The sequence below is a fragment of the Leucoraja erinacea genome, chromosome 16, assembly GCF_028641065.1.
Source record: "Leucoraja erinacea ecotype New England chromosome 16, Leri_hhj_1, whole genome shotgun sequence".
Classification (NCBI taxonomy): domain Eukaryota; kingdom Metazoa; phylum Chordata; class Chondrichthyes; order Rajiformes; family Rajidae; genus Leucoraja; species Leucoraja erinaceus.
The window spans coordinates 28,070,705-28,096,692 of NC_073392.1; the positions used below are offsets into that span (position 1 = coordinate 28,070,705).

The window sequence follows — 25,988 nt, forward strand, 5'->3', positions numbered from 1 at the left end:
AAGTACTGAAGTAGGAAGAGGGATGGCGAGGCGCATTTGGGGAGGGTTGCCGTGACTCGCGTCACAACGGGAACCCGTCAGCCACGCCTGTGCAGTTGGGGTCTATGGGTAAGTGGTGGAATATTGTGTTTGGGGACCATGTGACAGGGCCCCAATGTGTCTCACTCGGTCTAATTTGTGAGTGAGTGTGTGTGTGTGCGCGTGCGTGCGTGTGTGTGTGACAGAAGATGAGAGTTTTAATTGATGCACACACACCCACACATATACATATATACTCTCATCTAATTTGTTTATATGCGCGCGTGCATGTGATCCCGAAACCACTACGGTATGTGATCCACTACGGTACACGATAGCGCTACAATATTTGGCCCACCTTACTCACCATTGTCTTGGGATGTGCACTACCAAGTTTCGTTCAGATTGATGTAATATTTTACACTATTCACATTTTAAACGTACAAAAATCACTTTTCCACTTGCCCTGCCCGTCAGCAACGCATGACGTCACAATGGGATTTTCATTTACATTGATTTTATTCTAAAAAAAATCGTTCTTCCATTTTCATTAACAGCTAACATTGTGTTTAGGTTATTTGAAAGAACATTGCGATTTTCATTGTGGGGGGTGGGATAGGGGGGAGGTGAGGTGTGGGGGATAGAGGGAGATAGGGAAAGTGGGGGAGGTGAGGAGGGAGAGTGCGGGAGGTGAGGAGGGAGAGTGGCGAGAGGGGGGGGGGATAGAGGGAGAGGAGGGCAGTGGAGGAGGTGAGGAGAGAGGGGGGCGGGATGGGTGGAGGTGAGGAGTGGGGGAGCATCGGGATAGAGGGAGAAGAGGGGGGTAGGGGGAGCGAAGAGGGGTTATGGAGGGAGGGAATGACTGAAGGTAGGGGAAAGGAGAAGGTGGGAGAGGTGAAGGAGAGTGTGGGAGAGGGGAGGAGAGGTGAAAGTAGAGGGAGGGTGAAGAGGTGGGGGAGGGAGTGCTGGGGATGAGGAATGGAGGAGGATTGAGGTAGGAAGAGGGATGGCGAGGTAATGGAGATGGGGAGGGGGAAGAGGGGAGGAAGCAGGAGGGTAGGTGGAAGGTGGGGAGAGGGAGGATAAAGGAGGAGGGTAGTAGGGGAGAATGAGATGTGTTCACATTGATCTTATATTTTACAGGTTATTGCCAATTTGAACTTCAAAAACGTTGCAGTAATTCCCACTTGCCGGCCGCGCCTACGCAGTTGGGGTCCGGTTGCCGTGACTCGTGTCACAACGGGGATCTCTGGCGTCACAACGGGAACCCGTCAGCCGTGCCTGTGCAGTTGGGGGCTATGGGTGAGTGAGGGAATATTGCCTTGGGGGACAGACCCAACGGGTCCGCACCTGGTCTGGTCTATTATAAATTCTTAATGCCAGATCATGTAATTCTATCATTCAGCCAGTGGTGGTACTACAGACCACAGCTTTGCATCTCCCAGCATAAAGGCCTGAAAAGCCAAGAAACACCTCCCATAGAGCAAGCTTTTTATAACAGACAAGTTAATTAACATATCGAGTGGGAAAACAAAATTAACAGTAATGGTGTATAGAATGTATTTATTGATTGTACAAGAGATGTCTTCAAGATCAACGCGTGGAGGAGCCAACAATGAAGTTGACAATTTTAGATCTGCTTATTAATAATAATAGGGAAAGGTTAATTGATGACCTGATGATGGCATTAAGAGCTCTAAAAGATACTAATCACAATATTGTGGAATTACAAATAAAAATCAAACATTCTGAATCCAAGGTCTTCAATGCAAATAAGGAAAACTATGAAATCATGGCATGACTATGGTAGATTGACAAATTATATGAAATAAGGAATCTCAAACAGACGACGGCACAGAGCGCTGTAGTAACACAGCGGGTGCCTCTGAAGAACACAGGTGACATTTCGGGTCGGGTCCCTTGAGGCTGATTATTGGGGATGTTTGGGAGGATGGGGGGGTGGGGAAGTAACTCAAAATGATCATGCTTTCACCCAAGTTCAAAATCTACATAATGGATGTACATGTAAACCAGAATAGCGGAAATAACTGAATGCAAAATTAACATGATTAACATAACCTGAAGTCCTTAATCATGAAAATATCTATTAACATCTCTGGGCTGCTTTTAATGGTAATGATAATTCCTGACAGTGGGGTGGGATGTAGACCACATTCAGGATGATGGAGGTGAATTCCCTCGGTAGGTAGAAGAGATAGCACTTCACAGCCAGGTTTTCCAGGTGCGGAGAGCAGGAGTTAGATAGTCAAGTCACGTAGGACTGCCACGTCTGAGCATCACAAAGAGTTGACCATGAGGCAGACGCCCCCTCCTCTCCCTTTCCCAGATGCCTGCGTACGGTCCACACTGTGGATAGAGGAACCTTCAGGCTGGACCGCTGAGTCTGGGGAGCTGGGGGTGAGCCATGTGTCTGTGAAACAGAACACAGAGCATTCCCTCAGCTCTCTTTGTGTGGGGAGTGGATGAGAAAGTCGGATACCATAGATCTAGTGTGAATGGGTGATCAATGGTTGGCATGGATTCGCTGGGCCAAAGGCTTGTTTCCATGCTGTATCTCAAACTTAAACTAATTATGTAAGACACATTTGAATTGCACTCAGCCATATTTTCCATTCATATTCTGTGACATCCATTTCTACACTGTCTAGACACACAGAACCCATATCCATCTGCAGAGGCGTTTGAATTGGTAAGCTCTGGCATAAATGATTAACATCTTCACAGTCTGTCTTGTATTCTATTAAAGGAAGCATCCACAACTGTCTGTGCTCAGATTGCAAGAGCAATCTCAAGGATTGACATTTGAAAACACAACACCGATTAGTTTAAAAAAGGTGATTTATAAACATTTGTACTTCAAAAGACATGTAGAAACTCGGCCTCCTAGTTTTTCAACGTGCTCATATCAAAATTAATTGGCACAATACTTAAAAATGTCCAGCAGTTGATGCTGTTGGAGAGGATTTCTAGTTTCATCAAAGCATGTCACCTAATTTCAATTGGAAATGAGGTACTGATAAAATGAAGAAGCCAGATAAGTATTCGGTCTTCAACTGTATACTGCAGTACAATGACAGCAGACCTTGCAAGGAAACAATATTAGCAATCTGACTAGCTCAAAGATATCTTGAAGTTTTACACTCATTATTGGATATCTGCAAAGGGGCAAAGTTGCTCTGTAGCTGTCCATAACAGATCAAGGACAGCTTTACTCTCAAGCATTACCACTGACTTCCATTGCGAGTGTAAGTGTGCGCATCTAGATTTAGCACATTCTCACAAGCAACATTTTTCTCCATAGACACAAAATGCTGCAGTGACTCAGCGGGTCAGGCAGAATATCTGGAGATAAGGAATAGTTGACGTTTTGGGTGAAGACCCTTCCTCAGACCCAATCTGAGGAAGGGCCTCGACCCGAAACGTCACTTATTCCTTTTCTCCAGAAATGCTGCCTGACCCGCTGAGTTACACCAGCATTTTGTGCCTATTATCGGTGTAAACCAGCATCTGTAGTTTCTTCCTACACAATATTTTTCTCCAATTATTTGAGCGCCGCTTTGTCACATTGCTACTGATTACAGTTTCCAGTGGGGCAAAAGGACAAAAAGTCTTAAAACATTGCTTCTTTTTCCAATTCTTGATTTCAACTCAGACATGTTCCACCTAAATCCAACTTACTGACAGTGATATCAACAGATCCTCTGTTGATCTAAAAGCTCACTTTGGGGTCATTGGACAACAATTGTCAATAGATGCACATGCTGTGAGAGGCTGACCATATAGTTCTCTGCAAGGAAGATCCAGTTTGGGATCTTTCTGAGGTAACTCGCAGTTTTTGCATTATAGAAAGATGTTGGTGGATGGATACAAGTAGTAGTAGTCAATTCCATTACTCATCAAAGGCGTTGTATATGGCTACCCCCTCAATCATCTAGCATATCTTTACTGAACTGTTTGCAAAAAAAGGAAATTCATTTGAACCATCTTATTGAACTATCAGATCTGAAACAACCTTACATTACACACTAAAATAACTTAATCAACAGTTAGAAAAAAGCCAACTTCAAATCATAAAACTTCTTTAAAGAACTTCCAGCTTCGTTAAATACATTGACAAGATTTATTTGTCCCTGTATTGCTTGAAAGTTTGCACCAAAATTATGCACCTTACTAGTGGACACAATGAAACATAAAATTGGCCAAAAACAACACAATGAGCAAGTTCCCTCTTATCATATAATTAGTTAGCAATGCATCCATTAACAAGTTCAAGTTCACATTTCTTGTCACATGTACCAATTAAGGTACAGTGATATTTGAGTTACCATACAAGGAAAAAAAACACAATACACAATAGAATTTAACATAAACATCCACCACAGTGCAATCAGCATTCTTCACTGAGATGGAAGGCAATAAAGTTTCAGTCATCTTCCTCCGCAGTCACCGCTACAGATGTTCAGATCTTGTCGGGATGAATGATCGAAACTCCGACGTCGGGACGGATCAGAACACACGCTTAGAGTTCCCAAATCGGCCGCTTTAAGATGTTAAAGTCCATAGGCCCCGTGGTCGGACCTCCAACACTGGCGATCCTCGGCTAAGAATCACGGCACCACGATGTTAAAGTCAACAGGCACCCGCGGTCGGAGCTCCAACACTGACGATCCTCGGCAAAGGATCCCAGGCTCTGTGCTTGTTGCTTGAAACTCTGGGCCGGTCTCCGGTCTGGAAAGGCCACACCAAACCAGTTGTTAGGCCTCGAGGGGGGGGCGAAAATGCGACACGGATAAAAGTCGCATCTCTGTCGAGGTGGAAACGGATTCCCCCTAACCCCCTCCCCACCCATATCAAACCTACCGAGAAACATTAGAACATACATTTAGACACACTAAAAATTTAAAAAACGAGCTGCTGGCGAGGCTGCCGCACACGGCGCCACCCGGTGGATATGTGGTTCAATTTCAAGAGAGTTTATTGTCATGTGTCCCTGATAGAACAATGAAATTCTTGCTTTGCTTTAGCACACCAGAACATAGTAGGAACGAATACAGAACAGATCAGTGTGTCCCTATACCACTGTATAAATAAATACACACATAAACTGATGAAGTGCAAATAAACAGATTATGGGCTATTAATGTTCAGAGTTTTGTCCGAGCCGAGTTTAATAGCCTGATGGCTGTGGGGAAGCAGCTATTCCTGAACCTGGTCGTTGCAGTCTTCAGGCTCCTGTACCTTCTACCTGAAGGTAGTGGGGAGATGAGTATGTGGCCCGGATGGCGTGGGTTCTTGATGATGCTGCCAGCCTTTCTGAGGCAGCGACTGTGATAGATCCCCTCGAAGGAAGGGAGGTCAGAGCCGATGATGGACTGGGCAGTGTTTACTACTTTTTGTAGTCTTTTCCATTCCTGGGCGCTGAAGTTTCCGAACGAAGCCACGATGCAACCGGTCAGCCTGCTCTCTACTGTGCACCTGTAGAAGTTAGAGAGTCCTCCTTGACATACCGTCTATCCGTAATCTTCTCAGGAAGTAGAGGCGCTGATGTGCTTTCTTTATGATTGCATCAGTGTTCTCGGACCAGGAAAGATCTTCAGAGATATGCACGGCCAGGAATTTGAAGCTCTTGACCCTTTCCACCATCGACCCATTAATATAAACAGGACTATGGGTCCCCATCCTACCCCTTCCAAAGTCCACAATCAGTTCTTTGGTTTTGCTGGTGTTGAGAGCCAGGTTATTGTGCTGGCACCATTTGGTCAATCCCACTTCTGTGCTCGGACTCGTCCCCATCAGTGATACGTCCCACAACAGTGGTATCGTCAGCGAACTTGATGATGAAATTCGCACTATGACCGGCTACGCAGTCATGGGTATAGAGTGAGTACAGCAGGGGGCTAAGCACGCAGCCTTGAGGTGCTCCCGTGCTGATTGTTATCGAGGCTGACACATTTCCACCAATACGAACTGACTGTGGTCTGTGAATGAGGAAGTCGAGGATCCAATTACAGAGGGATGCGCAGAGACCCAGTTCTGCGAGTTTGGTAACCAGATTGGAGGGGATGATTGTATTAAAAACCGAGCTGTAATCAATAAATAACAGCCTGACATATGAGTTTTTGTTGTCCAAGTGGTCCAGATCGGAGTGGAGGGCCAGCGAGATCGCAGCCACCGTTGATACGTTGTGGCGGTAAGCGAACTTCAGAGGGTCCATGTTTTTGTCAAGGTAGGAGATGATTTGCGCCATGATCAACCTCTCAAAGCACCTCATCACCACAGACGTTAGTGCCACTGGTCGATAGTCATTGAGGCACGTCACCTTACTCTTCTTGGGCACCGGTATAATTGATGCCCTTTTAAAGCAGGTGGGAACCTCAGACCTCAGACGTGAGAGGTTGAAAATGTCCATAAAAATGTCCAGCCAGTTGGTCCGCACAGGTTTTTAGAACCTGCCATCAGGTCCAGAAGCTTTCCGGGGGTTCATCCCTCTGAAGGATTTTTTGACGTCGGCCTCTGTGACTGACTGAAATACCATCACGGCGAATGGGGGCTCGAGAAGGCACATCAGCGTTCTCCCTATCAAAGCGTGTGTAAAACGCATTGAGCTCGTCAGGGAGTCATGTTTCGTCGACATTCGAGCTACCTCCTGATCTCGCCTTGTAGGAGGTGATTGCCGAACATCTGTCTCATCCTCCAGTTTAGAGCAGAAGTCCCTTTTGGCCTTTTTGATGGCTTTACCAAGGTCGAATCTGGACTTCTTGTAGACTACTATCATCAGACATGAATGCCCGATGTTTGGTCTTCAGAAGAGTGTTGCTCTCAAAGTTCATCCAAGGCTTCTGATTGAGAAACACTTGGAAGGTTTTTGTTGGGATGCAGTCCTCCACCCATTTCTTTATGAAGTCTGTAACGACTATGGCGTATTCGTTCTGGTCCATTGCCGAGTCCCTGAACATTGCCCATTCTACAAACTCCAAACAGTCCTGTAGTTTACCACGTTTTGTTTTCCTCTCTTTTTCCTTTTTGTGCAGCATTTCTAATATTTAACTGGTAACAAGATAACAATCAGTATTTTACTTCAATAAGTAATACTGGAACATAGAACAATGCAGCGCAGGAACTGGCCCTTGGCAATGTTTGCTGCCAAGATAAACTAATCCCATCTGCCTGCATATGATCCATATCCCTCTATTATCTGAATAACGATGCCTATCTTAAAGCCTCCTAAATATCACAATCTGCATCCACCACAACCCTGGCAACCGTTGCCAGGCACCCACATTATTAATTGCAATTCAATTTAATACTTTGTTAATTTAATTCCTGCATTAATATCAACAAGCAGCCAAAGATGCAAGGTGTTTTTGTCTGATTAAACTCTGCAAATTGTTTCTTGGAACATTTTCCCCACATTAAGGATGTTCCAAAACAAAAACAAATCCTTGTGTGAACCTCATTTCTAACTTGTCCTGAAACAACTTCCAACAAGTTCCGCAATATCTTAACTACAGGATGACCCCGCATTATGACAGTATAGGTAACAGAAATTTGTCCTTTTGGAATTCACAAATTACTACCAAAACAACCTGGGGTGTAGAATAAAAATTCACTCTCAGCATTTTTAGAAAATGTATTTACTTTTTTCACATAAACAATTATTTTTCAGGTAGACACAAAATGCTGGAGTAACTCAGCGGGACAGGCAGCATCTCTGGAGAAAAGCAATGGGTGACGTTTCGGGTCGCGGCCTTTCTTCAGACTGAAATTATTTTTTCAGCTGGCATTTCTTGACGCATGTGCAGATGACACAGCTTCAAGTTACGAAATATTCAGGATACAAACTGTTCGCAGAGGATGCATCACCACTGCACCCCATCCCAACCACGCAGGGGTCACCTGTATCTGACCTAGCAGCTCTTTCCCAACTAGTTTCCACCAAAGATCCTATAGATAGACCACTCCTGCTAAATGCAATGGGCTGATGTATAGTACGCAACGGAGCGGAACGTGGGCCTTTTTTTCATCCACTTCAGTAACCCGACCCGACCCGCAGTGTAATCAACGTTGCGGGGGAACAGTTTGTGTTAATAAATTATAATTCTGAAAATGAGAAGATTTTTACCAAATAACTTTTATTTTTACGAGGATGATTCCGTAATCGGCTGCCGTCTCCGCACTAGTATCTTTGCTCCGCTATGGAATCTTTGGTGCGGAGACGGAAGCCGGTTACGGAAATGGGGCCGAAAATTACCCATGAATTTGCCCATGACCAAACTACGTCTTTTTCGTCGAGCGGACTATCTTGCTTGCTATAGGATCTTTGGTTTCCACGATACCAATTCTATCCAGACAGGGAAACGATTACAGAATAAAGCCTTGACGGACAGCCTGGATCTTCTTATGCAGCCTTGTGTTTTCTTTCTAATCATGTTAGCTGCACTTAAGTCCTTGTATTTCTTCTTCCTTAGGCTTCATGTTAGAAAGTAGTCCTACCCATACCGTACCTTTCTAAACACCATTACTGATGCAGCGCCAGATGTCACAGGTCGCAAAATACTCAGCCATGATTAATATTTAAGAATTAATATTTGAGCAATACTTCAGTATTATTTAAAAAATCAATTTTCAAAATTCAGATCTTTTAAAGAAGTGAATACAAAAACTGTTTAATCTGATAAGAAACAGTACTTTCAATAATAAACAAATATTTGGCAGGCCTCCACAAGTTTTTTTTTGCTGGTTTAATGTTACTTACCAGCCCCCAAAGAGCTCCTTCTGTGGTAGCAACGATGGTAGCAGCCCTTGGAGTGTTGTACATCAGTGCCAGCTCACCGAAGCTGCCGTGATTGTCATATTTGCCAACGAGCAGAGGCTGCCCACCCTTTGTTACATATATATCATATGTACCCCTGTCAAAAAAAATGCAAAAGAAAAAGCATTGAGCCTTTTGACAAACTCATGACTTGCATATTTCGTTCTTTGGCCTAAACATTCCAATATTCAGTCATTTGTAAGTGTCCAATACCTGCTTTTGCAGGTACTTTTATCTCCACAAACATTTTCAGGGACTATTACTATGATTGGGGACTTGCATCAACACCTCTATTTCCTTTGAAGATTGAAGATATTTAATATATTGACAAATATTCTATCAAACATCGACAGGTGTATAGTAGTGAGCCTACTGACTTGGTAAAAATCACAAAATGATTCAACAACTCAAACACCTAGAAACTATGGAGATGACAGACCAGTGGACACTACCCAGTCCATCACAACGACTAACCTCTCCACAATCAAAGATCTGGTGGAGGCTCCTGTATCTTCTTTCTGATGATAGTAGCAAAATGAGAGTGTGGTAGTGCTTCCCATAGTAGGGGTATGTAAAACTATAGGGCTAAGATTCAGGGTGAGAGGGAAACAGTCTAAAGAGGATCTGAGGAGTATATTTTTCACAGGATTAGTGCTATTCAGAAAGAGTGGTGGAAGCAGGAAGAGTAACAATATTTTAGAGGCACATGGACAGGCACTTAAATGAGCAGGGCATTGAGGGATATGGACTTAATGCTTGCAAGTGAAACTAGTATTGATAGGCAGGATGGCTGGCATTGATGTGGTGGCTCAAAGGATCGGTTTCTCTGCTGTACAATGTATGACTGGAAATGGAAGGTAAATTTCAACCCTGTTGAGTTTGTAGGTAACAAAGCATCAACAAACATTCAAATAGGGTCAACAGCAGGAAATGCTGTGGAGGTTGAATAATCAGGCTTGATGCTGAACAGATGTGATACTTAGCTCAGGATTAAACAGGATGTACAATTTCACATAATCTGACATAATTAAGGCACTGAATTAAAACTCTATTCTAGAAGATATCATTGTCTCCAAGTTCATCCAGTTTTAGGAACAGGAGACTTTGCACATATAAGGTCATCACAGATTATCTCTAAGAAGGAACTGCAGATGCTAGATGTCAATGCCAATTTAGTGACATGAAGGCATTAAATTAGAAGCTCTCTTTCAGACTACTCTTGGAAACGAAAAGGTAACACCTTGACTAATTTCTAATTTCACATGAGTTGTGGCAAGCATTGCCAATGATTAGCAGAAAGAAAAGCTGCTTTTCCCTCAGGCCATTTGACAGATTGACACCATTTAAACAACCTGGCGGCCAATTGGGTTACGTTCCTTTATCTGGTTTCCACAGTATTATTCAAGTGATTATCAGGGATCTTACACACCTGAGAGTCGAGAATTAGACACTTTATTGAAACTTTAAAACAGGTTTATTTTGCTCAAACCTAAAGGGCAACATTGAGGCTAAATAAAACAAACCTAATTATGTATCACATTTAAGTCAAAAGATGGTTGAATTTCAGAAGGAAAAATAAAAATACAAAAGTGAGTGGGTTTGCAGATAGTGAAGATGGTTGGGAAAGATCAGGATCTGGATCTATTGGCCAGGTGGGCTGAGGAATGGTTGATGGAATTTAATACAGAGAAGTGCGAGGTGTTGCTTTTTGGGACGTCTAACAAGGGCAGGACGAGGTCTAGAAGTGCCGGTGCATGGTTCCTTGAAGGTCGAGTCGCAGAGAGATAAGGTGGTCAAAAGTATTTTGGCACATTGGCCTTCATCAATCAGAGTATAGAAGTTGGGAGGTCATGTTGCAGTTGTATAAGACGTTGGTGAGACCGCATTTTGAATATTGTGTTCAATTCTGGGCGCCATGTTATAGAAAAGGTATTGTCAAGCTTGAAAGGTTTTAGAAAAGATTTACGAAGATGATGCAAGGACTAGAGGGTGTGAGCTATACGGAGAGGTTGAGTAGGCTGGGTCTCTATTCCTTGGAGTGCAGGAGGATGAGGGGTGATCTTATAGAGGTGTACAAATTCATGAGAGGAATAGATCGGGTAGATGCACAGAGTCTCTTTCCCAGAGTAGTGGAATAGAAGACCAGAGGACATTGGTTCAAGTTGAAGGGGAAAAGATTTAATAGGAATCTAAGCGGTAACTTTTTCGCAAAGAGTGGTGGGTGTATGGAACAAGCTGCCAGAGGACCGAATGGCCTCCTCCTGCACTTATTGTCTATGTTTATATGTTTCTAGGAGGTAGTTGAGGCTGGGACTATCCCATCATTTAAGAAACAGTTAAACAGTACATGGATAGGACAGGTTTTTTGGAGGGATATAGACCAAGCACAGGCAAGTGGGACTTGTGTAGCTCGGACATGTGGGCATGTTGGGCCGAAGGGCCTGTTTCCACGCTGTATCACTCCATGACTCTATGACAACGGTGCTGAAGTGGAGACGGTCAAGAGCTTTAAGTTCTCCGGGGCCACGGGAGAAAAACGGAGGGATATTGACTGCACTATATAGGCTTCCATTGGAGTGAGAAATTGTCAGAAATGGTTGATGTTTATGTAGAAATGAATTGGTGTATGTGAACTTGAACTAATTTATCTATGGTAGTAACTTAGTGTTATTCTCATTAACATTAAGAAGTTGAAATTTTATAAATTGAAGTCCATGCAGACTTAATGACTATGAGATGGGGGGGTTTCTGTAGCCTCTGCCTGACCCTCCACTTGAACTGGAACTAACTTATCAATGGTGGTAAATTACAGTGCAAGTCTCAGTGGCATTAAGAAGAGGTTGACATTTTATGAATTGAAGTCCATGCAGACCTAATTACTATGAGATGTTTCTTTCTCTAGCTATTCTGCAGCCTCTGCCCCTCCACTTAAACTTGAACTAACTTATCTATGACAGTGTAAGTCTCATTGACATTAAGATGAGATTAACATTTTATGAATTGAAGTCCATGCAGACCTAAGTACTATGAGATTTTTTTTCCTGCAGCTTCTGCCCCTCCACTCTTCAGAGCCTGTCCACACAAAAGTGTTTTGTGTGGACATACACTGTGCCATAATGAACACTAATTTGATAATTTGCAGACTTACCATCCCATCTAGCTGGACATGCGTACATGTTTAATTTCCTCATTGATATGTAGATTTGTCTTACATAATATAAAACATGAAAAGATGTAAAATACTCCCCGACACATTTTATCTTCTATTATTAGGACAACCATCTCCACAAATTGACATTCTGCCAGGGACCATCTGGATTGTAGAAGGCATGGCTATGGTGCAAGAACTGTCCATGAGAAGTATTCCATCAACATTTGACAAGCTAGCTGATCACCTTCTGAAACAACTGGTTGAGTTGGCTCTCGGTGTCCAGAGTAATGTTATCCACTTTGTTGTTGATACTTACAGGAAAGATAGCATCAAGAATGCTGAGAGAGGGAGACCCTCCGTTGCTGGAAGCTGAATCACCAAAATCTACAGTGGAGACCAGCAAGTACGTCACCAATGGAACAAAATTCTTGCACGTGGTGACAACAAATCAGAGCTTATCATGTTCCTTTTTCAGACTTGGCAGAACAAACCATCTGCATGCCTGAAGAATGTGTCAGTTACTGTTGCTCATGATGGGGAGTGTCACGAGTTGACAGATGACAATGGGCAAATGAATGCTTGCTTGGTACCAGAGATAGAGTGCAACCATGAAGAAGCAGACACTCGTCTTTTCCTTCATTGTCAGTATGCTGATAGTCATCGACCATCAACTTCAGCAGATAAAGCTAGATACCCAATCCTAATCACGAGTCCTGACACAGATGTGTTTGTGTTTGAAGTCACTGTGTCACAACATATTGGAGCAGACTTATTATTGCACACTGAAAAGGCAACAGTAGAAGGAGTATGAGTCTATCAAAGATTAGCTCATATCTGGAACCAGCTGTCACCAAAGCTCTGATATCTTTGCATTGTTTCACAGACTGCGATTCAGTTAGCTCATTTCATGGAAAATCCAAATCCAATGCCTTCAAGTGACACAGCTACCCAGGCCACCTTTCATGAAATAGGAAGCTCATTCACAGTCAGTGATGAATTGGTGAGAGGTGTAGAAAAAATTGTTTGCAAGTTGTATGGGCAGGGCTGTGAGAAAGTAGATGAAGCTAGATACAACCTGTTCCTTATGTTAACAAAATCAGAGGCTCGTCTTCCACCCTCCGCAGACTCGCTCAGAAAGCATGTCCTGAGAACAAATTACCAGGCTGCTATACATTCAAAATGTCTGGAACAGTTTCCACAAATTCCCAGTCCAAAGGGACAATGGGTGGAAAATTGTAGGTGGTGAATTGGACATTGATTGGGGTGATCTGCCTCCAGCTCCAAGCACCTTGCTAGAATTAACATACTGTTCATGCAAGAAAAAAAAAAGTGAGAAATCAAGTGCAGGGAAAGGAAGATGCTCATGTCAACAGCAATGAGTGAATTACTTATGATAATGGCGTGCTGGGGAATGACAGTGCGACAGTCCACCCACCCATACATACATACACACACATCCATCCGTACGCACACTTCCATGCATGCATGCACACATCCATCCGAACGCAGACATACATGCACACATACATCCACCCACACGCAGATATACATGTACACATCCATGCACACATACACATCCACACACATACATCCACACACACATCCATTCCCACATACATCCATCCACACATACATCCATCCACATACATCCACAGATACACGTTTGACAGGTTGGAGTGGCGGCGCTGCCGTGGCGGCGCTGCCTTGGCAGCTGCGGCTCGCCTGCAGTCCGTCTGTTTTTTCTTTTTTTGGTGTTTTCTTGACCTTAATTGAGCATAATTCCGACTGGTAACTACGCACTTCGTTTGAGCACATTATCGCACGTGTCATGCAAGCCGTCTTAAATTGACCACCTAAACTGTCATTTGGCAACCTAAAAAGCTGCCTAAGTTGCCCGGCTGGCAACATGGAAAAAAGTTGTGAGAGCCCTGCACTAGCCCCGAGAGCTCTATCTAACTCTCTCTTAAATCTGATGTGATGACAATGTGGTCTTACCAGAGCCCTATACAACTGCAGAAGAACTTCTCTACTCCTATACTGAAATCCTCTTGTTATGAAGGCCAACAATCCATTAGCTTTCTTCACTGCCTGCTGTACCTGCACGCCAACTTTCAATGACCAGTGTACAAGGACACCCTGGTCTCGCTGTCCCTCCCCCTTACCTAACCTAACCCCGTTGAGATATCACAAGCGTCATACCACTCACTATAGCCATGAATGACATTTTTTTTAAGTTTAGTTTATTGTCACGTGTACCAAGGTACAGTGAAAAACTTTATCGTTGCATGCTGTCCAGTCAGCGGGAAGACTATATGCGATTACAATTAAGCAGCAAGAATTTATACACAAGGAACTGCAGATCTTGGAATCTTGAGTAAAACAAAATGATGGAAGAACCTAGCAAGACAAACAGTATCTGTGGAATGAATGGACAGATACCATCCCCCTCCACAGAAGTTGTCTGATCTGCTGAGCTTCTCCAGCAATTTGTGTTTTGCGCAAGAAATAATTTTATTTTTATTTTGCCGGTGCATATGACAATTAAATATTTCTGATTCTTCTTCAAGAGCTCCTCTGTTCTAGATGAGGATTTACAAGGGGGAGAGAATTGCCAGCACTTTCTAAACTTTACCAAAAGAATATTTTAAAAAGTGCCCCATGAAAGCTCCTCCCTTGTTGCTATTTTTAAGAAGGACAACAGAGATAATCCTGCAAATTATAGGTCAGTGAGCCTTGTATCAGTGGCAGGGAATTTACTGACGATTGCAAGAGACAGGATTTACTCGCATTTAGTAAAGCATGCATTTATTAAGGATAGTCAGCAAAGCTTTGTTTGGGAGAGGTCATGTCTCACCTATTTGATTGAGTTTATTTGAGAAGGTGACAAAGATGATTGATGGGTAGGGTGATGAGGATATTGTTTACATACATTTTAGAGTCTTAGAGTGATACAGTGTGGAAACACGCCCTTTGGCCCAACTTGCCCACACCGGCCAACATGTCCCAGCTACTCCAGTCCCACTAGCTCACGTTTTGTATTTATCCCTCCAAACAGGTCCTATCCATTTACCTTTCTAACCGTTTCTTATATGTTGGGATAGTCCCTGCCTCAACCACCTCCTCTGGCAGCTTGTTCCATACCCACTACCTTTTGTGTGAAAAAGGTGATCCCTCAGATTCCTATTACAGTTTTTCCCCTTCACCTTAAACCTATGCCCTCTGGTCCTCAATTTACCTGTGCATCTACTCGATCTATTCCTCACGATTTTATACACCTCAATCAGATCACCCCTCATCCTCCTGCACCCCAAGGAATAGAGTCCCAGGCTACTCAACTTCTCCCTATAGCTCAGACCCTCTAGCCCTGGCAACATCCTTGTAAATCTTCTTTGTTTAAGAAGTAACTGCAGATGCTAGAAAATTGAAGGTAGACAAAAATGCTGGAGAAGCTCAGCAGGTGAGGCAGCATCTATGGAGTGAAGGAAATATGCAACGTTTCGGATCGAGACCCTTCTTCAGACTGATGTGAGGGTGGGAAGAAGAAAAGAAGAGATGGAGACAGTGGGCTGAGGGAATGTTGAGAAGGGAAGGAGGAAGTAGGGACTACCGGAAATTGGCGAAGTCAATGTTCATACCGCTGGGGTGCAAACTGCCCAAGCAAAATATGAGGTGCTGCTCCTCCAATTTACAGTGGGCCTCACTCTGGCCATGGAGGAGACCCAGGACAGAAAGGTCAGATTCAGAATTGGAGGGAGAGTAGGACTGGGTAGGACCTGCCCATGTTATGCAACATGCAACACCTCACATTTCTCTGTATTAAATCCCATCAACCATTCCTCAGCCCAACTGGCCAATCGATCAAGATCCTGCTGCAATTTTTCACAACCATTTTCACTATCTGTAAAACCACCCACTATAGTATCATCTGCAAACTTGCTTATCTTGCCATGTATGTTCTCATCCAAATCATTGAAATAGATGACAAACAGTACGGGCCTAGCGCTCCCCCGAACCCTGAGGCACACCACTAGTCACAGGCCTCCAGTCCGAGAAACAACCTTCCAACATCACCCTCTTCTTCCTTCCGCGAAGCAAATGTTCTATCCATTCAACTCTCTCTCCTTGGATCCCATGCGATCAAACGTTCTAGACCACCCTACTGTGCGGAACCTTGGCGAATGCTTTGCACTTTAATGAAGCATTAACTAGGTCCCTCGTGGCGAGCAAATCCAGAAGATTAAATCACATGGGATCCATAGGTAAATAGGATACAAGATTGCTTTTGTCCAACAGTCGTGATGTTTTTTTTTGGACTGGATATCTATGGACAGTGGTGTTCCATAAAGAGCAGTACTGGGACCTTTATTGATTGTAATATACAGACAAATATTGTGTAACTTGGATGAAAATATAGGCAGTCTGCTTAGTAAATTTTCAGATTCCAGAAAATCCCCCCCCCCCCCCTCCACAGGGTGGACACATCAGAGACTAGTGCAGAGCTTTAAGGTGAGAGGTGGACAGTTTGAAGTAGACAAGGGAGACACGTTTTTTTTTAAACACAGTGCCAGGTGCCTGAAACACACTGCCACAGCAAGTGGGAGAACCAGATATGAAAGCAATGTTTAAGAGGCATTTAAATAGTTTTTTTGAACAGGCAGCGAATAGAAGGATAGGTTCCACTCGCAGCCAGATGGGATTACAGACACAAAATGCTGTAGTAACTCAGTGGGACAGGCAGCATCTCTGAACAGGCAGTATTTTAGATGCTGCCTGTCCCATTGAGTTACTCTGGCATTTTGCGTCTATCTTTGGTTTAAACCACCATCTGCACTTCCTTCCTACGGCAGATCAGATTAGTTAGATTGGTATTGTGGTTGATGCAGACTTGGTGGGGTCAAAAGCTCCTGGTTTAGTTTAGAGATACAGCTTTGAAACGGGCCCTTCAGCCCACCGTGTCTGTGCCGACAAGCGATCCCCATGCACGAGCACTATCCTACATACTAGGGACAATTTGCAACCTTTACTAAAGCCAATTACCCTACAAACCTGTACGTCTTTAGAGTGTGAGGAAACAGGAGCACCCGGGGAAAACCCACGAGGTCACGGGGAGAACGTACAAACTTTGCACAGACAGCACCCATAGTCAGGATTGAACACGGTTCTCTGGCGTGGTAAGTCTGTCCCCTGTGCTGTACTGTTTGCACTTTGTTCTACGTAGATGCCTTTTTTTAAGCTTCTATAGGGAACTTAAAATTATGGTGATTAAATGTTAAAAGCAGAATTATGTGCTAAAATCAGAGGTGGAAATGGACATGAAAAACTGACAGCTTTCATTCAGTACCTATTTATAGCCTTTGACTAAAATAACATTTCACAAATGATGCAATATCTTTCTCGTCATCGACGATCGAGACCGCGGCGCTTCAATAAAGGCCTCCAGCCGCGTTGAGATATACACTGCAGTTTACAACACTACAGTGGGAACCTGTGACTCATTAAAACTAATGACCCAATGAACTTTAGATGATAAACCAACAAACAATTAGCTCAAAATAAATTAAGTGATTACAAGGTAAAATTACAGGCATGTATATTTTAGAGATTATGAATGATTTATTTTCAAAAAAGACAACACTGGAATAACTCAGCAGGTGAGGGAGCATCCCTGGAGAATGCGAATTGGTGACATTTCAGGTCGGGACCCTTCTTATTCCTTTTGTTATTAGATCACTCCATTATCTGACTGCTTAATTCAATATTACACCTCTTATCGATCAAATCCATTGGATTAACATTGAATGGCTCAGCAGCTCGAATAAATTTGTATTCATTGCATTTTGCTTTCACTTCCTAAATTAATTCTTAAAGACATCATTTCTAATCCTAATTCAACCTGAAGATTTCAATTAACACAGCACTTCAAAAGAATTTGGAAATATATATAATATCCTATAGGACAGCATAACTTTTCATCAGTACCTTCTATAGATTGTCTTAGTTTCATCAAAGCATTATGTAGTATCACACTTAATTGGTTTGCTCCCATACGTCAATTTTTACAACATTTAAAAATTATTTGCCGTAACATTCTTCATTAATATGTTGAAATAGAACTTTCATACTATTTTCACTCTATCGGCAGAATACTCAAGCCTTCTTTATCGTAAGATAACTCGGCCATTTTCTTCCAGAAACCCAAAGAACTCAGTTGGCCATTCATCTCAACAATGGTTGCATTTGCAATTTATTTGCAAACACAATGAACTACTGTATCAACAAAATAATATTAGGTTGTTCAATTCTATAATTGCACTAAGTAACAATTTCAACCATCCATTCGATACATTTACAAGATTCCATGATCACATCCCCATTTTTACAGCGAAGCAAGCTTCCTCTAGCAGGCTAATCTAAATCTAGTCAGGTCATCAACGGGTTGGTCTCTTATCTCACATAGGCAGAAATTAAGTCCTTGGCGTAATGCGTCATTCATAATGTGTATACTGCAAAATAGGAGTTGCCTCATATTTCATTGCTGTTTCCTACTTTTTCCTTTATAAATTAATGTAGCATCCCCTTAAATCCACACATTCTATTTCAGCTCAACTAGTTTTGAGGAAGGAAGTTACTTTTTAAAAAATATATTCAATTTCCACCGATGGCAGCGATGGCAGCCTCGCCAACGGTCTGTCCGGCATTTTGTCCATTTTGTTATTTTTAGTGTGTTTTTAAAGTTTGTGTTAATGCTCTCTGGGCTGTTTTATGTGGGAGGGTGGGGGAGGGGGTCAGGGGACACTTTTTTTTCCAATCTCTTACCTTGCTGGAGATGCGATTGTTTTCCGGTTCGTATCTCCAGTCGCTTTGCGACCTAACATCATGGAGCTGGCGTGCTTGTCCGGGACTGACTTTGAGCCCCACCGTGGGGCCGTGGACTTACCATCAGAGCCGATCCGTTGCCTGGGATTGACGCTCCAACCGCGGCCTGCAGTTTTCACCATCGAGGAGCTCAGTCTCGGGTAGAGACCAATGTCGGGAAGCTCCAGTCGCAGAAGGTTCGACCAGCCCCGACCCCGAGTCGATCGCCTGGTTACGGGAGCTGACATCCCCCCCGATGCAGGAGCTTGATCGCCCTGACGTGGAGGACCTGACCTCTGGCTACGGGAGCCAAGATCGTCCCGTCAACGGAAGGCTCGAGGCCCCCGACTGCGGGAGACCAAAGGGAAGAGAAGAGATTGAACTTTTTTTTTGCCTTCCATCACAGTGAGGAATGTGGAAGAGTCACTGTGGTGGATGTTTATGTTAAAATGTATTTTGTGTGTCTTGTTGCTTTTTATTGATATGACTGTATGGCAAATCAAATTCCTCGTATGTTGCAAAACATACTCGGCTGATAAAGTACGATTATGATTATAGATCTAAACTCATTCTTAATTGCCCTCAAGAAAGTGGTGGTGAGCTACCTAATTAAACTGCTGAAGTCTTGCTGGTGAAGGTCCCGCTGTGATTTTGTGTAGAGATAAACAGGATTTATCCCCAGTGACAACGTAGGACTGGTGATTCCAAGTTTACATGGTGTACAACTTGGAAGCAGACCCACATGTGTCTGTGCTCCCACTTGCTTGCTGCCCTTGTTCTTTGTAATTGAGGCTGCAGGTTTGGCTGATGCTTTTGGATAGCTCAAACAATTAACTGCACCAATAAATGCAATTAATTGGGGTAAATGAATATTTTGTGGGTAGTTGATGAGGATTCCCATAAGCAGTCTACTTTAGCATGAATAGCAGAGCACAACGCAAACTATCCTGGAATAATTAGTGGGTATTTATGATCATCTGTGAATCTCATCTCTCCCACATGTGAAAGTGTCTTCCCGTAATCTATCCAACCTAACCTGATTGGCAATTTTGAATACCAATAATAGGTCACTTTTAGCATTCTCTTTTCTTCAGACTGTTCTTTTTTTTCCTAACACTTTCCTAATACCTTCTTTGTTTCTCTTAGCAGTTCAGTCGTTTTACTGAAGGATAAATGAGACGCACCCAAGTCAAATGTCCTCTAAATAAAATAAAAAAAACACTAGCTGCAACAGAAAACATAGGAAGGCACTGGCTTTGTTGATTCTGCTTATTGGGAAAAATCTCTCAATGGCAATTTGTGCGGAAAAACTGCAAATTTACAACCGCTTTTGAAAATGGCACTCTTCTATAAAAGATGAACTAAATGTGCTGAGAAGCTAACCCATTTACTTCATGTGGGCTTGGCACATTGCTGGAGCTGTTTGGTTTTATGGATTGCTTGAACAATAATTTTATCTTCCAGTGCTAAAATCCCCAGCAATACTTGAAAACAACATTCCCCAGTATTCCAACCAACATTAGCCAAAATGAAAATCGGCCAATCTGATTATCCTTGCAAGTTCTTCATTGATGGATACTTGCTATTTGTAAGATGCTGGTTATGTTCGCTGATATCCAAACCATTATTATGATAGTGTACTGGAATCAGTTGTGAAAAATGTAAGCTGTTCAATCTACACACTGGCGCAATTGGTTTGCTGTGATTTCCAATGAACAATATTCACCCACTCTGTACAAACTCATAACTTTGATTGATGTGTTTTGGCCACACGGCAGGCAAGATTGTCAAATAAAGTTCATGCTCATTTGTCAAAAAAAATCAGTTGCCTAAAACAATATTATTCATTTGAATCTACATGATGCGTAGCTCAAATTAACTATCATGTATTTTAATCTCAGGAAAATATCTATCTCAAAATAACTGAATGTCACATTTTGCGTAAGGCAGCAGCTACTGACAGTAAATTTTATACCATGCCAAGTAAACATCACTAGATAAAATGCAGGCAATATAGGCAATAAATGCATAATTTATTTTATGCCAATGAACTATGAAAGAAAAATGTTATACTCCTGTGGCACAACTTATTTTATCGATGTACTGGAATATTCTTTTCAACTGCAATCTAAATAAAGTAACAGGTTGAAGTGATTCTGTGAATATTATCATCACTCAGCATGTAATTGTCTTCCACCAAAGCAATTCTTGCAGGCTTGCAATGACCTGCCCAGTCAGTCTTAGTCATCTAATTTATCAAGAATAAAGATATAACTGATTTTCTTAAGAATCTTAAAGGGATATTTGTAAACCAAGGACTGATGTAAAACATTCTTGATAGTTCAGTCCAATATGGTTGTTGCCTTGTTGCTAAAGAACTGCTGTCTATGACTTGTTTAAAATTTCAAAAAATATATATATATATACTGCTAGTAACTTAAGGCATTTTTCACAGGGAGCCTTGAGCAAATGCAGTTCATGCAGAATGAAAAAGGATAATATGAGATCTAAATTGTATCATGATGTAAACAGTACCCCAGAGTAGGCAGTACCTCTCGACTTCGAGGTATCCGGAGTGAAAGAGGAAGAAGAGCAAGATAACCTCACCAAAGAGAATCGGCTTTAAAAACTACAACCAGATGTGAGGGAGGAGCAAGATGCGAGAAAACCCAAGAGCAGGTAGGTAAACAAATCTGGAAGTATAAAGAGGTGGAGTTAATCGTTCTAGGATGAAAGAATGACATTCTAGTCAAGAATCAAGAGAGTTTTATTGTCATGCATCACAGATGGGGGGGGGGTTGATAGGGGATCTTATAGAAACGTACTAAATTCTTAAGGGCTTGGACAGGCTAGATGCAGGAAGATTATTCCCGATGTTGGGGAGGTCCAGAACTAGGGGTCATAGTTTAAGGATAAGAGGGGTCTTTTAGGACCGAGATGAGACAATCATTTTTTACACAAAGAGTGGTGAATCTGTGGAATTCTTTGCCACAGAAGGTAGTTGAAGGCAGTTCATTGGCTATATTTAAGAGGGAGTTAGATGTGGCCCTTGTGGCTAAAGGGATCAGGGGGTATGGTGAGAAGGCAGGGATGGGATACTGAGTTGGATGATCCGCCATGATCATATCGAATGGCGGTGCAGGCTCGAAGGGCCGAATGGCCTACTCCTGCACCTATTTTCTATGTTTCTTTGTTTCTATATTAGAACAATGAAATTCTCACTTGATGCAGCACAACAGAATATGTAAACTTAATACAGAATGGGAGATAAAGTTCAGTGTGGGAGACTGAAAATCTTCACAGAAAATTGTTAGGGCAACAAAAATAACTGGAGGCTATCTTTGAAGGTTGATGGGTGGCTAATGTTGTACTGTTATTTAAGATAGGCAACAAGAACAAGCCAGAGAACTACAGTGTACCTGACCAGGTCAGGCAGCATTGCTGTGGAAAAAGGATAGGCAACCCTTTGGATCAGGACCCTTCTTCAGACTGAAAGTAGAGGGTGGAGGATGAAGAGGTGGAGGTGAGAAAAGATCAGTTCCAATCGGGCATAGGTGGGCCCATTGTTAGCTGGGGATGGTGCGAAATCAAGAGGGATACAATGTGGAGCACTGAGGAACTGGTTAAATGACTCGGGGGGAGGAAGGGGACAATGGAAGAGAGGAGAGGGAGGGGGAATGTGGGTAGACGTGAAATAACTAGTGGATTTTAAAAGAAATTCCACCCATTTTATGATTGGCAGTGGACCACAGCAATTTAATTTACATTGATGACTACATCGAGATGGCATGGACACAGGTGCTCCACGCTTCCTGACAGTTGCAGAGAAAGGTAAAGAACTACTGTCATTTCCCAGCAAATACCAGCCATAAGTTAAAACAGAATGACTATTTACTGTGACTGGTATAGATATGCTTGGGGCAATATTTTTTAAAGGAATAAAGTAGTAAGACCCATTCACTTCAGTTACCACTATAAAGTCCCATTTATGCATAGTGAATGCAATAGGAAAAAGGTATTTGGTTCATTATATTTCACTAGATATAAACATGCTAGAATATACATCAAAATTCCAGGAATTTCCAGACCTTTGCATTTGATTATGCTGTGTTATTTTGCTAATGACATTTGTAACCGACTACCATGTTCAAATTTCCTTCACGCGTGAAAGGCAGCGACATAAAGATAATTATTTTTCACTTGCAGTCAAAATCTTAAAATGACCAGAATTTCAATCCCAGGCTGTAGAGAGAAACCAAGGGGTTTCGTAATAAACATTCCAAACTGTGAGCTGGAGAGTTCTGCAAATCTATTTACACAAATAGGAACAGGTTTTTCCAAGGTGCAATGGCATGCCGGTCAAAAAGAAGGGTTATATTGTTCTATGAACATTGATTAGTTTTGCCCCAAACCTGGACAGATGTAGAGTGACCCCTGAACATAGGTAGAAAGATAGATACCTGCAAACCAAAACTTCCTAGCAAATAAACATCCAAATACCGATTAAATATTATCTTGTACTTTAATGCTTAAGGAGGCACACGAAATGCACAAGAACAGATAAACAGTAATCACTAATTCTTCAGAAGCAAAGACAACTGAACAAAGCCCATTTTATCAGAAATAGAAATGTGAAAAATCATCAAAGGTTTAAACTCAATTTTAAACATCAAAAATAAATTCCAACCTGGAAAGTAATCATATCCAAATATTATTTAGATTAATAAGTATATAGTTTTATACATTTAATAATCTTCCGTTTTACCTTCTGGTGAAATCCACCTAACATGGATCACAAAAGAGATCTTAATTTACGCTCTAAAATATTACGCGTCAAAGATAAATACTGTACCACTGCAGGATTGAAATGGCTTACCGTTCAATTACATAGAAATTGTCTCCATCATCATCTTGGTCAATGACGTGCTCTGAAGGTTCAACTTTCCTTTCAAACATTGCATCAAGGATTTCATATATCTGTTCCTGTTAAAATAATGCCAAGTCATGAACTGGTATGTGTTTTTTAAATGCTTTTATTCCCTTCCTTTAATTTTTGAAGTACCCAAATTTGCATACTCCCTTATGACTGTACTTGAAAATAACCAGAATGAACATCTTTTAGGAACTTGGTAAATGTGAGATATATATCTTGTAGCATTTCAAGAACGTGCTAAAGCAAAGTGAAATTTCACCTGAATAAAATTGAATTTTCAGTCTATTCTTATTTCAGCAATGGCGACAATCCAGCCATGAACTTTAATCAAATCATATCTATTCACAAACATTCTTAAGGAAATTAATGTTCTCATCTATAGCTAGTACAAGAGACCTTTGATAATGAGGCACCTTATGATTCTGGTGGTGCTGGATTGGCAGATGTTCTAGACTATTGGTTATCACTCCTAGTACAACCATTGCTTAATTAATCTTCTTTCAGATGTTACACAGGAGTATAATACATTTTCTAGAAAGGCACAAAGTACTCGAGCAACTGACGATAGTGTTAAGGGCCTGTCGCTTGAGGCGTACGGCCGCGCAGGGCCGGTCCCGATTCGAACCGCGGAGGCATATGGAGTTGTGCGGGACTGGTCCCGACACCATACTCACCAATCAGCTGGGCAGGAGGCGGGCCGATTGAATTTGGACGTCGCACGGCGTCGGGTGGTGATGTCATCACGCAACGGCACACCGGGCGGTGATGTCATCGCGCAACGCCACACGCTAGGCGTACGACGTTAAGACACTGCGTACGACATCAAGACGCTGCTTACGACGTCAAGACGCTGCGTAAGCCCGTCGAGGCGATGCGTACGGCCTCAATGCGGCTACGGGCCGACAGGCCGTTTTCGCGCGGGATTTTCGGACAGTGCAAGATTTTTGGAGACCCGCGCGATGTTGGGACCAGCCCCGCACAACTCCATACGCCTCTGCCGATCGAAGTGGGACCGGCCCCGCGAGGCCATATGCCTCAAGCGACCACATTTGGTCGCGCTAGACGCATGCGATCGCATGCTGGTGGGACAGGCCCTTTGGTGTGTGGAGTTCGCTGGTCGTACTCAGTGGGTCCAAGGACCTGTTTCCACGCTGTTTCTCTCAACTAAAACTAAACTCAGCATGTTAAACAGCATTTCTGGAGAACATGGATAGTTAACGTTTCAAGTCAGGGCCCTTTTTCAGAGGGGTATAGGAATTAAAACCCAGCAAATTTAAAGGAAGTGTGGGATACAGATCATTGCCATGTTTAATTGGAGCGTTTATAAAATGAGTTCAATAAGTGAGTTTAACAAGAGCATGCAAACAGGGCCCCAGTGAACCACCAAATGTTGAACCAACAAGCTATAAAAATAATGAGGGTGGATTATCAGTTTTTCTTTAATTGGGGTATGGAATTACTGCCGGTGGTAGCGGGGGAGCTAGCTTCAGTTCTAGCTGGATGACTCTTAAATAGAGTGCATACTTTAAAGGCTCCAAGCACACTATACCTATTCTGCAATCCAACCACAGAGCCAGAGTAATCCAGTTGACCTTTAGTTGCCCTTGCAGCATCTCAGTTGAAGGACAATCAGATATGGGTAATAAACAATGCCTTTGCCAGTAAAAGACAAATCCTAAAATGTAAACAAGGTTGGCATCAGCATAACTCAAACTTGACTAGGTAATCAAATCTTGGGCATCCAGTCCATGGAGTCCGAGTTAACTCTTCATATCATAGATAAATCCTTTCACTCCCATTCCCTGGGCATTTCCCAACAAACCTGCAATCTCTTTTAACCTTTGAACATTTATACAGTTCCTTTAAAATCACAAATAAATCTGATCCACCACACAGAATCATTACATTGTGATTATTCAATTTGTGTAGACATTCACTTCCTGCCACAGTTTGTTGAGCAGGTGAAAGTTAAGTGTGAAGTTAAATTGAAGGAAATCAAAAACAAGGAGAACGGAGTGGAAAGATACACCACAAAGGATGAATCTGTGGTTAGATAAGAAAGTTCTCCTTGACCTTCCCTTCCACCATCTTCAAGAGGACCAGGAGAATTACCCCCAACTCCTGGACAACATTCATCACAAAACCAAGATCACTAAAAAGCAAATGATTTGGTTATCATCACATTAATCGTTGTGGGA

General features: G+C 42.4%; 1 protein-coding gene across 1 annotated transcript in view; it reads right to left on the reverse strand.

Moving 5' to 3' along the window:
• The window catches only part of prkar2aa (protein kinase, cAMP-dependent, regulatory, type II, alpha A), a 192,673-nt gene that overhangs the window by 26,181 nt on the left and 140,504 nt on the right, over positions 1-25,988 (reverse strand). The window contains exons 11-12 of the mRNA XM_055648002.1: positions 23,734-23,840; positions 8,795-8,948 (exon numbers count right to left, since the gene is read on the reverse strand). Of these exons, the coding sequence (XP_055503977.1) occupies positions 8,795-8,948; positions 23,734-23,840 (261 nt within the window). The remainder of the gene's footprint in view (positions 1-8,794; positions 8,949-23,733; positions 23,841-25,988) is intronic.